Source organism: Salvelinus namaycush, chromosome 3, assembly GCF_016432855.1.
Source record: "Salvelinus namaycush isolate Seneca chromosome 3, SaNama_1.0, whole genome shotgun sequence".
Classification (NCBI taxonomy): Eukaryota; Metazoa; Chordata; class Actinopteri; order Salmoniformes; family Salmonidae; genus Salvelinus; species Salvelinus namaycush.
This window is the reverse complement of record NC_052309.1, coordinates 90,795,379-90,808,650: the sequence shown is the minus strand read 5'-3', so window position 1 is coordinate 90,808,650 and position 13,272 is coordinate 90,795,379. Positions and strand designations below refer to the sequence as shown.

At 49.4% G+C, this 13,272-nt stretch overlaps 1 protein-coding gene across 11 annotated transcripts in view; it reads left to right on the top strand.

Moving 5' to 3' along the window:
• Window positions 1-12,734, top strand: part of hgs (hepatocyte growth factor-regulated tyrosine kinase substrate) — a 30,320-nt gene extending 17,586 nt beyond the window's left edge. For 3 of the 11 annotated variants that reach the window (XM_038987093.1, XM_038987084.1, XM_038987078.1), the window contains exons 12-20: window positions 127-165; window positions 813-1,007; window positions 1,649-1,862; window positions 2,466-2,638; window positions 5,920-6,060; window positions 8,172-8,340; window positions 10,095-10,219; window positions 11,063-11,257; window positions 11,657-12,732. In XM_038987093.1, the coding sequence (XP_038843021.1) occupies window positions 127-165; window positions 813-1,007; window positions 1,649-1,862; window positions 2,466-2,638; window positions 5,920-6,060; window positions 8,172-8,340; window positions 10,095-10,219; window positions 11,063-11,257; window positions 11,657-11,752 (1,347 nt within the window). In that variant the 3' untranslated portion in view covers window positions 11,753-12,732. Of the gene's footprint in view, window positions 1-126; window positions 166-812; window positions 1,008-1,648; window positions 1,863-2,465; window positions 2,639-5,919; window positions 6,061-8,171; window positions 8,341-10,094; window positions 10,220-11,062; window positions 11,258-11,656 lie in introns of all 11 variants that reach the window. The other 8 variants (XR_005476047.1, XM_038987115.1, XM_038987077.1 and 5 more) reach the window with 8 other exon arrangements.
• The last annotated feature ends 538 nt before the right edge of the window (window positions 12,735-13,272 follow it).

Genomic DNA, 13,272 nt, shown 5'->3' with positions numbered 1-13,272 from the left:
ATGTAATTACTGTGCAGGGACTTAACCATGTAATTACTGTGCAGGGACTTAACCATGTAATTACTGTGCAGGGACTTAACCATGTATAGGGTCTGTTGTAATGTATAATGTGTGCGTTCTCCACAGAACTCCTCTGCTCCCTCAGCTGAAGATGTGGACCCTGAGGTTAGACACATGTCAACTCTGACACTCCTGTGCTGTCTCTGTGCTGTCTCTGTGCTGTCTCTGTGCTGTCTCTGTGCTGTCTCTGTGCTGTCTCTGAGCTGTCTCTGTGCTGTCTCTGTGCTGTCTCTGTGCTGTCTCTGTGCTGTCCTCTGTGCTGTCCTCTGAGCTGTCCTCTGAGCTGTCCTCTGAGCTGTCTGTGAGCTGTCTGTGAGCTGTCTGTGAGCTGTCTCTGTGCTGTCTCTGTGCTGTCTCTGTGCTGTCTCTGTGCTGTCTGAGCTGTCCTCTGAGCTGTCCTCTGAGCTGTCCTCTGAGCTGTCTCTGTGCTGTCCTCTGTGCTGTCCTCTGTGCTGTCTCTGAGCTGTCTCTGTGCTGTCTCTGAGTCTAGAATTAAACCTACGTCTCATTTGATACGGTTACATTTACAGCTCAGACTGCACTGTAGTGTAAATGAACTATATACTGGGGTGAGTTTCCCAGAAACATACAGGTGATTACTAGATCATTGGTTGTCCATTGCCCACCTATGGACTCATGATCTTTCTGCTAAAGATCCTCTTTATGTGTTTGGGAAACTGGTCCCAGGTCAGTATGTCTAGTCATGTTTTGGTTGAGAGGACATTCCTGATCTATAATGGTCTTCTCTCCAGCTGGCTCGCTACCTGAACAGAACGTATTGGGAGAAGAAACAGGAAGAGGCACGCAAGAGTCCCACCCCCTCTGCCCCTGCCCCCGTACCATTGGCTACTGAGCCCCTGCCAATCAGCCAGCCCCAGCCAGTGGAAACTGTCGCACCACTCCCAGCTCAAGTCGTCATGGCCACGCCTCCAGTCAACGTAGTGGAGGTTAGTTGTACACTGCTGAGTTATGAGAGATGGAAGACAAACGGATTTTCTTATTTATTCAGGTGAAAATTCATACGTAGCAGCAGAGATTGAAGTAGATTTAGATTAGAAATGACTACATGCTCCTTTTCATTAGCTGTTTGTTCCTCCTGAATGACTCCACTTTCCCTCCTCTCCTTTTTCTTCCTCTACTCCCTCTTCCTCCCCGTCCTCCCTTTCACCTCTCCTCTTCCTCCCTTTCACCTCTCCTCTTCCTCCCTTTCTCCTCTCGCCTTCCTCCCTTTCTCCTCTCCTCTTCCTCCCTTTCTCCTCTCGCCTTCCTCCCTTTCACCTCTCCTCTTCCTCCCTTTCTCCTCTCGCCTTCCTCCCTTTCTCCTCTCCTCTTCCTCCCCCGTCCTCCCTTTCTCCTCTCGCCTTCCTCCCTTTCTCCTCTCCTCTTCCTCCCCCGTCCTCCCCTCTTCCTCCCCCGTCCTCCCTTTCTCCTCTCGCCTTCCTCCCTTTCTCCTCTCCCCTCTATTCTTCCCCTGTCCTCCCTTTCTCCTCTCCCCTCTCTTCTTCCCCTGTCCTCCCTTTCTCCTCTCCCCTCTCTTCCTCCGTCGTCCTCCCTTTCTCCTCTCCCCTCTCTTCTTCCCCACCCCCAGCAGCAGTATCAGAATGGTGAGTCGGAGGAGAACCACGATGCGTTCCTGAAGGCTCTGCAGAATGCGGTCACCACCTTCCTGAACCGTATGAAGAGTAACCACATGCGTGGTCGCAGCATCACCAACGACAGCGCCGTGCTCTCCCTCTTCCAGTCCATCAACACCATGCACCCCCAGCTACTGGACATCCTCAATCAGCTGGACGAGAAGAGACGTGAGTTAGGGGGGGTTTGGTTCTGTGTGTGTGTGTGTGGGGGGGGGTTTGGTTCTGTGTGACTTTGTTTCAGTTTTTGTAAGAGATTCTCTGAAGCCGTGATTCCATCTGATCGAGCTTTGTCTGCAATGCATGTTTTAAAAACGATGTTCTCATGTTTGTGGAGACCACATTCACTGTAAACAATGCATATGTCTCAATCAGGAATGGCCTATAAATGGCATATTGTCCAAATATGTGATCCCGGCCTAACTCTTGCTGAAACTGTCAGCATGTCTGTCTGCTTGTTGGTTTATCATGTTTGTTGTCTTAGACAGCGGTTAAACGTTACACGACTAACTAAACATCTCCATGTCTGTCTGCTTGTTGGTTTATCATGTTTGTTGTCTTGGTCCTGTAACGTTTAATCTCTGTCTAACTAAACATCTCCATGTCTGTCTGCTTGTTGGTTTATCATGTTTGTTGTCTTAGACAGCGGTTAAACGTTACACGACTAACTAAACATCTCCATGTCTGTCTGCTTGTTGGTTTATCATGTTTGTTGTCTTGGTCCTGTAACGTTTAACCGCTGTCTAACTAAACATCTCCATGTCTGTCTGCCAGTGTACTACGAGGGTCTGCAGGACAAGCTGGCCCAGGTGCGTGATGCGAGGGCCGCCCTGAACGCCCTACGAGACGAGCACAGAGAGAAGCTGCGTCGTGCTGCCGAGGAGGCAGAGAGACAGAGACAGATCCAGCTGGCCCAGAAACTAGAGATCATGAGACAGAAGAAACAGGTGACAGACTGGGGAACAACAGGGCTGGGAGTCTGTTTAGGAGGGGTGTTATTACAGATTATAACAGGTGACAGACTGGGGAACAACAGGGCTGGGAGTCTGTTTAGGAGGGGTGTTATTACAGATTATAACAGGTGACAGACTGGGGAACAACAGGGCTGGGAGTCTGTTTAGGAGGGGTGTTATTACAGATAGTAACAGGTGACAGACTGGGGAACAAAAGGGCTGGGAGTCTGTTTTGATGTATTGTGTAGAACAGATCAGCTGTAGAATATTTAAAGGCCCAGTGCAGTAAAAAACGTGATTTCCTTGTGTTTTCTATTTATGTCCACACTATGAGGTTGGAATAATAGTGTGAAATGACAATGACATTTTAGTGTAAAAACTCCTGAAATTTCAGCCTGTTTTGGTGGGATGGTGTTTTGGCCTGCCTGGTGAAAACACCAGGCTGCAAATTTTTAGTTAATAGACCAATAAGAACGAGTTCCAAATCTCTCTGCCAATAGCAATTCTTGCTTTGCTAAGAAGCACATTTTTGTTTATTTTCGACCATTTTAATTGAAAGCAATTACAGCAAGGTACTTCATTGTTACCCAGAAACGATTTGATGTTGAGATAAAAACGGCTGCATTGGACCTTTTCAATAGAATCATTTGAACCCTCAGATTCAGTAGGATTTAGTCACGTGATGAGGTATGGGTTGTTCTGAGGTAGGGGGTTAGTCACGTGATGAGGTATGGGTTGTTCTGTGGTAGGGGGTTAGTAACGTGATGAGGTATGGGTTGTTCTGAGGTAGGGGGTTAGTAACGTGATGAGGTATGGGTTGTTCTGAGGTAGGGGGTTAGTAACGTGATGAGGTATGGGTTGTTCTGAGGTAGGGGGTTAGTCACGTGATGAGGTATGGGTTGTTCTGCGGTAGAGGGTTAGTCACGTGATGAGGTATGGGTTGTTCTGAGGTAGGGGGTTAGTAACGTGATGAGGTACGGGTTGTTCTGCGCTAGGGGTTAGTAACGTGATGAGGTATGGGTTGTTCTGCGGTAGGGGGTTAGTAACGTGATGAGGTATGGGTTGTTCTGCGGTAGGGGGTTAGTAACGTGATGAGGTATAGGTTGTTCTGTGGTAGGGGGTTAGTCACGTGATGAGGTATGGGTTGTTCTGCGGTAGGGGGTTAGTAACGTGATGAGGTATGGGTTGTTCTGCGGTAGGGGGTTAGTAACGTGATGAGGTATGGGTTGTTCTGCGGTAGGGGGTTAGTAACGTGATGAGGTATGGGTTGTTCTGCGCTAGGGGGTTAGTCACGTGATGAGGTATGGGTTGTTCTGCGGTAGGGGGTTAGTAACGTGATGAGGTATGGGTTGTTCTGCGGTAGGGGGTTAGTAACGTGATGAGGTATGGGTTGTTCTGTGGTAGGGGGTTAGTAACGTGATGAGGTATGGGTTGTTCTGCGCTAGGGGGTTAGTCACGTGATGAGGTATGGGTTGTTCTGCGGTAGGGGGTTAGTAACGTGATGAAGTATGGGTTGTTCTGTGGTAGGGGGTTAGTAACGTGATGAGGTATGGGTTGTTCTGCGCTAGGGGGTTAGTCACGTGATGAGGTATGGGTTGTTCTGCGCTAGGGGTTAGTAACGTGATGAAGTATGGGTTGTTCTGTGGTAGGGGGTTAGTAACGTGATGAGGTATGGGTTGTTCTGTGGTAGGGGGTTAGTAACGTGATGAGGTATGGGTTGTTCTGCGGTAGGGGGTTAGTAACGTGATGAGGTATGGGTTGTTCTGCGCTAGGGGTTAGTAACGTGATGAAGTATGGGTTGTTCTGTGGTAGGGGGTTAGTAACGTGATGAGGTATGGGTTGTTCTGCGCTAGGGGGTTAGTCACGTGATGAGGTATGGGTTGTTCTGCGGTAGGGGGTTAGTAACGTGATGAAGTATGGGTTGTTCTGTGGTAGGGGGTTAGTAACGTGATGAGGTATGGGTTGTTCTGCGCTAGGGGGTTAGTCACGTGATGAGGTATGGGTTGTTCTGCGCTAGGGGTTAGTAACGTGATGAGGTATGGGTTGTTCTGCGGTAGGGGGTTAGTCACGTGATGAGGTATGGGTTGTTCTGCGCTAGGGGGTTAGTAACGTGATGAGGTATGGGTTGTTCTGCGCTAGGGGTTAGTAACGTGATGAGGTATGGGTTGTTCTGCGGTAGGGGGTTAGTCACGTGATGAGGTATGGGTTGTTCTGCGCTAGGGGGTTAGTCACGTGATGAGGTATGGGTTGTTCTGCGCTAGGGGTTAGTAACGTGATGAGGTATGGGTTGTACTGAGGTAGGGGGTTAGTCACGTGATGAGGTATGGGTTGTTCTGCGCTAGGGGGTTAGTCACGTGATGAGGTGTAGGTTGCTTCTGACTTATGGAGTTTCTTTGCTCTTTTATAAGTGGTCTTGGTTTCAGGAGGACCTAGAGATGCAGCATCAGCCTGTTAGGTGGTATATGGTGTCTGATGTGGTGATATATGGTGTCTGATGTGGTGATATATGGTGTCTGATGTGGTGACCTGTGTTTCAGGAGGACCTAGAGATGCAGCGTCAGCCTGTTAGGTGGTATATGGTGTCTGATGTGGTGATATATGGTGTCTGATGTGGTGACTGTGTTTCAGGAGGACCTAGAGATGCAGCATCAGCCTGTTAGGTGATATATGGTGTCTGATGTGGTGACCTGTGTTTCAGGAGGACCTAGAGATGCAGCATCAGCCTGTTAGGTGGTATATGGTGTCTGATGTGGTGACTGTGTTTCAGGAGGACCTAGAGATGCAGCGTCAGCCTGTTAGGTGATATATGGTGTCTGTTGTGGTGACCTGTGTTTCAGGAGGACCTAGAGATGCAGCATCAGCCTGTTAGGTGGTATATGGTGTCTGATGTGGTGACCTGTGTTTCAGGAGGACCTAGAGATGCAGCATCAGCCTGTTAGGTGGTGTATGGTGTCTGATGTGGTGATATATGGTGTCTGATGTGGTGACCTGTGTTTCAGGAGGACCTAGAGATGCAGCATCAGCCTGTTAGGTGGTATATGGTGTCTGATGTGGTGACTGTGTTTCAGGGGGACCTAGAGATGCAGCATCAGCCTGTTAGGTGGTATATGGTGTCTGATGTGGTGACTGTGTTTCAGGAGGACCTAGAGATGCAGCATCAGCCTGTTAGGTGATATATGGTGTCTGATGTGGTGACTGTGTTTCAGGAGTACCTTGAGATGCAGCGTCAGCCTGTTAGGTGGTATATGGTGTCTGATGTGGTGACTGTGTTTCAGGAGTACCTTGAGATGCAGCGTCAGCTGGCCATCCAGCGGCTCCAGGAGCAGGAGAAGGAGAGACAGATGAGGCTGGAGCAACAGAAACACACCATCCAGATGAGAGCCCAGATGCCTGCCTTCCCCATGCCCTACCCACAGGTAGACACTATACTATACCATGCCCTACCCACAGGTAGACACTATACTATACCATGCCCTACCCACAGGTAGACACTACACTATACCATGCCCTACCCACAGGTAGACACTACACTATACCGTGCCCTACCCGCAGGTAGACACTACACCATACCGTGCCCTACCCACAGGTACACTATACCGTGCCCTACCCACAGGTACACTATACCGTGCCCTACCCACAGGTACACTATACTATACCATGCTCTACCCACAGGTACACTATACCGTGCCCTACCCACAGGTAGACACTATACTATACCGTGCCCTACCCACAGGTACACTATACCGTGCCCTACCCACAGGTACACTATACCGTGCCCTACCCACAGGTACACTATACCATGCCCTACCCACAGGTATACACTATACCGTGCCCTACCCACATGTACACTATACCATGCCCTACCCACAGGTATACACTATACCGTGCCCTACCCACAGGTATACACTATACCGTGCCCTACCCACAGGTAGACACTATACTATACCGTGCCCTACCCACAGGTAGACACTATACCGTGCCCTACCCACAGGTAGACACTATACCGTGCCCTACCCACAGGTAGACACTATACCGTGCCCTACCCACAGGTAGACACTATACTATACCGTGCCCTACCCACAGGTACACTATACCGTGCCCTACCCACAGGTACACTATACCGTGCCCTACCCACAGGTAGACACTATACCGTGCCCTACCCACAGGTAGACACTATACCGTGCCCTACCCACAGGTAGACACTATACCGTGCCCTACCCACAGGTAGACACTATACCGTGCCCTACCCACAGGTAGACACTATACCGTGCCCTACCCACAGGTATACACTATACCGTGCCCTACCCACAGGTAGACACTATACCGTGCCCTACCCACAGGTAGACACTATACCGTGCCCTACCCACAGGTAGACACTATACCGTGCCCTACCCACAGGTAGACACTATACCGTGCCCTACCCACAGGTAGACACTATACTATACCATACCATGCCCTACCCACAGGTAGACACTATACCATGCCCTACCCACAGGTATACACTACACTATACCATACCATACCCACAGGTATACACTATACCATGCCCTACCCACAGGTAGACACTATACTATACCATACCATGCCCTACCCACAGGTAGACACTACACTATACCATATCATGCCCTACCCATAGGTAGACACTACACTATACCATGCCCTACCCACAGGTAGACACTACACTATACCATACCATGCTCTACCCACAGGTAGACACTACACTATACCATGCCCTACCCACAGGTAGACACTACACTATACCGTGCCCTACCCACAGGTAGACACTACACTATACCATGCCCTACCCACAGGTAGACACTATACCGTGCCCTACCCACAGGTAGACACTATACCGTGCCCTACCCACAGGTAGACACTATACCGGGCCCTACCCACAGGTAGACACTATACCGGGCCCTACCCACAGGTAGACACTATACCGGGCCCTACCCACAGGTAGACACTATACCGGGCCCTACCCACAGGTAGACACTATACCGGGCCCTACCCACAGGTAGACACTATACCGGGCCCTACCCACAGGTAGACACTATACCGGGCCCTACCCACAGGTAGACACTATACCGGGCCCTACCCACAGGTAGACACTATACCGGGCCCTACCCACAGGTAGACACTATACTATACCGTGCCCTACCCACAGGTAGACACTACACTATACCCGTCTCTCTGGCCGGCACACAGGGGAGTTAGTCTTCAAACAGAGCCTTGGAGCAGGCGTGTCACGACACACTGTTAGTCTATAGAGGTTCTGCACACTGTTAGTCTATAGAGGTTCTGCACACTGTTAGTCTATAGAGGTTCTGCACACTGTTAGTCTATAGAGGTTCTGCACACTGTTAGTCTATAGAGGTTCTGCACACTGTTAGTCTATAGAGGTTCTGCACACTGTTAGTCTATAGAGGTTCTGTGTTAATGGTTGCTGCAGGTGTTTTATCTGGCGTTTACCTTAGTGGCTGTTCTTTTTGTCCAGCTCTTGTGTAAATTCCTCTCCGTTTCACCCTAGATGCAGTCTTTGCCCCCCAACGTGGCAGGAGGGGTGGTGTACGGGCAGCCGGGGGGACCCCCCAGTTACCCAGGCACCTTTAGCCCCTCAGGGTCAGTGGAGGGGTCGCCCATGCACAACGTCTACATGAACCAGCCTGGACCAGGACAGTACCAGGCCATGCCTCCGGGTTAGTACAGACCCCAATGAGTCAAATGTTTGTGTCTTGTTGAATAGCATGGTAGTTAGCCTGGGGGCCAGCATGTCTTGTTGAATAGCATGGTAGTTAGCCTGGGGGCCAGCATGTCTTGTTGAATAGCATGGTAGTTAGCCTGGGGGTCAGCATGTCTTGTTGAATAGCATGGTAGTTAGCCTGGGGGCCAGCATGTCTTGTTGAATAGCATGGTAGTTAGCCTGGGGGCCAGCATGTCTTGTTGAATAGCATGGTAGTTAGCCTGGGGGCCAGCATGTCTTGTTGAATAGCATGGTAGTTAGCCTGGGGGTCAGCATGTCTTGTTGAATAGCATGGTAGTTAGTCTAGGGGCCAGCATGTCTTGTTGAATAGCATGGTAGTTAGCCTGGGGGCCAGCATGTCTTGTTGAATAGCATGGTAGTTAGTCTAGGGGCCAGCATGTCTTGTTGAATAGCATGGTAATTAGTCTAGGGGCCAGCATGTCTTGTTGAATAGCATGGTAGTTAGTCTAGGGGCCAGCATGTCTTGTCGAATAGCATGGTAGTTAGCCTGGGGGCCAGCATGTCTTGTTGAATAGCATGGTAGTTAGCCTGGGGCTTGTTTGATGTGGCAATGCGTTACAAGGAGTGGCAAGATGGCACAAACAGATCTGGGACCAGGATAAATGCTGGAGTGTCTCAGAATCAGCAGTGGAATCAGGGGTGGAATCAGGGGTGGAATCAGGAGTGGAATCAGGAGTGGAATCAGGAGTGGAATCAGGAGTGGAATCAGGAGTGGAATCAGGGGTGGAATCAGGGGTGGAATCAGGGGTGGGATCAGGGGTGGGATCAGGGGTGGAATCAGGGTTGCTCCTCCCCATTGATGCTATACCAGCCTCCACTCTTCTGGGAAAGCGTTCCACTAGAACGTGGGGAAAGCTCACTCTTCTGGGAAAGCGTTCCACATGGCTGTGGGGACTTGGTTCCAGGCTAGGTCGGGCACTGATATTGTGCGATTAGGCCGGGCTCTCAGTTCGTTGGGGTTGAGGTTAGTGCAGGCTAGTCAAGTTCTTCCACACCGATCTGGACAAACCATTTCTGTATGGACCTGGCTTTGTGCTCGGGGGGGCATTGTCATGCCTTAACAGGAAAGGGCCTTCCCCAAACTGTTGCCACCATTATTCCTCCTTCATGAACCTTTACAGTTGGCACTATCCATTAGAACAGTTATCATTCTACTGGCGTCCTCCAAACACATTGAGCATGGTGATCTTAGTCTTGTGTGCGGCTGCTCGGCCATGGAAACCCATTTCATGAAGTTCTTGTGCTGACGTTGCTTCCAGAGGCAGTTTGGAACTCAGTAGTGAGTGTTGCAATCGAGGACAGACGATTTTTACGTGCTTCAGCACTCAGCGGTCCCGTTCTGTGAGCTTGAGCTCCTAGACGTTTCCACTTCACAATAACAACACTTACAGTTGACCGGGGCAGCTCTAGCAGGGTAGAAATGTGACCAACTGACTTGTTGGAAAGGTGGCATCCTATGACGGTGTCACGTTGAAAGTCACTGAGCTCTTCAGTACGGGCCATTCTACTGCCAATGTTTGTCTATGGAGATTACATGGCTGTGTGCTTGATTTTATACACATGTCAGCAGTGGGTGTGGCTGAAATAGCTGAATCCACTAATTTGAAGGGATGTCCACATACTTTTGTATATGTTGTGTACATTGACCTTCTGTAACGTGATGCTCCTGTGTTTGCCTCCCTGCTCCAGACCCCAACATGTACATGTACCAGCCTGCAGGAACCAATGGGCAGCCTGCACTCCCTGGCCAGGCCCCGCCCACCACTAGCCCCGCCTACTCTAACTACCAGCCCACACCCACACAGGGATACCAGGTGAGAACAGAGGGGGGAGTGTCATGCCTGTTACAATACTATTGGTGTTGAACTGGAAACGTGTTAGTGGACTTCCTCATACGGAGTTTGTCGTCTAGGTAACTAGGTTTCCTCCTTAATGTGAACTACATGATGTAATGCCTGATGTCACGGCCCAATGAGAGGCTCAGCATTACACCGTCAGATCAAATCAAATGTTATTTGTCACATGCGCCCGAATACAACAGGTATTTACAAGCCCTTAACCATCAATGCAGTTTTAAGAAAAGTATTAATTGTTAAGTAAAACAATAGAAAATAAAAGTAAAACAGCAGTCAAATAATAGTAGTGAGGCTGTATACAGGGGTACCGGTACAGAGTCAATGAGCGGGGGCACGGTTAGCTGAGGTAATATGTACATGTATGTAGAGTTAAAGTGACTATACATAGATTATAAACAGAGTAGCAGCAGTGTAAAAGAGGGGTCTGGGTAGCCCTTTGATTAGCTGGTCAGGAGTCTTATGACTTGGGGGTAGAAGCTGTTAAGAAGCCTCTTGGTACTAGACTTGGTGCTCCGGTACCGTTTACCGGAGTCCTTTTTAAAATGTGCTTCAGGTTTCATGTCACTCTTTCATTTTGTTTCCTGGTCCTCACTTTCTAAAGCTCAGCGTGGCTCCTCCTCAGAGCTGTTTGACTGTTATTTAGCATCATAATGTGATGATGATTTATAGAGGGAGTCAAACGGCTCACGACTAGTGTTATAATAGATTATAACCACATCATAATACATTCTACATGTAGGCTTTAAATCATCTGTTAGCGACGTCTGTAATGTTCATATTTTTTTGTGTCATCGGTCTCAGCAGAATGTGGTGTCCCAGGCCCAGTCTCTGCCCCCCATGTCCCAGCCTCCCCCCACTAACGGTATGTCCTATGTGGCCTACCCTCCACCTTACGCCATGCAGAATATGATGGCAGCCCTTCCTGGGCAGGACCCCAACATGCCCCCACAACAACCCTACATGCAGGGCCCAGGACAACAGCCCATGTACCAACAGGTAGGAGTCCTTGGTTTCTCTTCCCCCTCTCTTCCTGTCTCTTTCTTCCTCTCTCTCTCCTTTCTTCCTTTCTCTCTCTCTCTCTCTCTCCTCTCTCCTCTCTCTCTCTCTCTCTCTCTCTCCTCTCTCCTCTCTCCTCTCTCTCTCTCTCTCTCCTCTCTCCTCTCTCTCTCTCTCCATCCTCTCTCCTCTCTCTCTCCATCCTCTCTCTCCTCTCTCTCTCCATCCTCTCCTTCCTCTCTCTCTCTCTCTCACTCCTCTCTCCCTCTACCAGCATAGTGTTGCCTGTCTATAGGGGGACTTCTGATTCCGTATGTCAGAGGCTTGTTTGTTCTATGTGTTATGTAGTGGGAGTTGCAGTGAGGGATTGATGGTAATCTCTCGTCTCTCTCTGTGTAGATGGCTCCCCCTGGTGGCCCCCAGCAGCAGGTTCAGCAGCAGCAGCCTCCGCAGGTCCATCCAGGCAGCGAGGCACAGCTCATCTCCTTCGACTGATCTATCCACCTGGCTAGCTCAGCTTAACGTTACCACCTGCTGCTGGCAGGGTTCAACACTACACCCTCTCTCCTCTTCTGTCCTCACCTCTCTTCTCCTCTTCTGTCCTCACCTCTGTCCTCACCTCTCTCCTCCTCTGTGTTCTCCTCTCTCTCTGCTGGGCTCGTGGCCTGGATTCCCCAACAAACACATGTTTCTTACAATGTTTCTGTTTTGTTACGGCAATGTTGTGAAATAACGGACATGTTACCCCTCCTCCTAGGCATCCTCTCTCCCCCACCTGACATGGAGGATGAGAGGAGTGAGGAGGGGGTTAGGTAGGGTTACTATGCACCATGCATACCCCTCCTCCTAGGCATCCTCTCTCCCCCACCTGACATGGAGGATGAGAGGAGTGAGGAGGGGGTTAGGTAGGGTTACTATGCACCATGCATACCCCGGGGTTGTATTCACTAGGAACCTAGACGGGGAGTGACTACCAGAACTTATAAGAAACACTTTCCCTTTTAATGTGTTTTGCTACAGTGTTCCCTCCTCTCTCTCTCTCTCTCTCTCTCTGATAATGTATGTAGTCTTTCTCTTCTGAAAGTAATATCTGAAGCTCATCTAGTCAGTGGTATAATAAAGGAACAAATCAAATATGATAGGAATCAATGGAATCTAAGACAAGACCATCCTTCCTCATATAAGCTAGTTTGCATGTTAAAGTCCTTATTTTCATGGACATGGCAGATGTGTTACAGCAGTAACTGTTCTGGAGTCATATTGTGGTGATTGGCCATGTTTCATACTGCCATGTTTCATACTGCCTGCTTGGTTGACCGAGGCTGTGGGAGTTAATGGAGATGGGGAAGAAAGATGTAGGACAGAGCACAGAAAGCACCTCGAACAGGTTCTAGTGAGAGTGTCCGAGAAGGGAGGGAGGGATGGATGAATGGAGGGAGGAATGGATGAATGGAGGGAGGAATGGATGAATGGAGGGAGGAATGGATGAATGGAGAGAGGGAGGAATGAAGGGAGGGAGGGATAAATGGATGAAGGGAGGAAGGAATGGAGGGAGGGAGGAATGGATGAATAGAGGGAGGAATGGAGGGAGGGATGACTGGATGGATGCACTAACCCACCTCTCCTAACCTCCTGAGTTTACATTCAAGTGTAATTTTCCACACACACATCCACTGACACAGAGCTCATTTTAAAGTGTAGATTGGCCGTCTTATGTTGGTAAGGCTTGGTAGTGTTTTTCACTATATCTTTTTGAGTTGATGGAGAACATGGGAGAAAGAACCTTTTTATTAGTTTGTACACGTCTGATAGTTATCTTCTCACCAATCAGACTGGCTGAGGGGAAGCAGTATGGGACTACAATAGAACACTTACATCCAGTGTGGAACTACAGTTCCCAATATTCACAGCTCCAGAGACAGATTACCACCATCACTCTCTCAAGGTGTCCTGTGTCACAACTGTTGACATAATGGGTCTCTCCCAACAACTCCATTAACCACAATGCCTTGCGT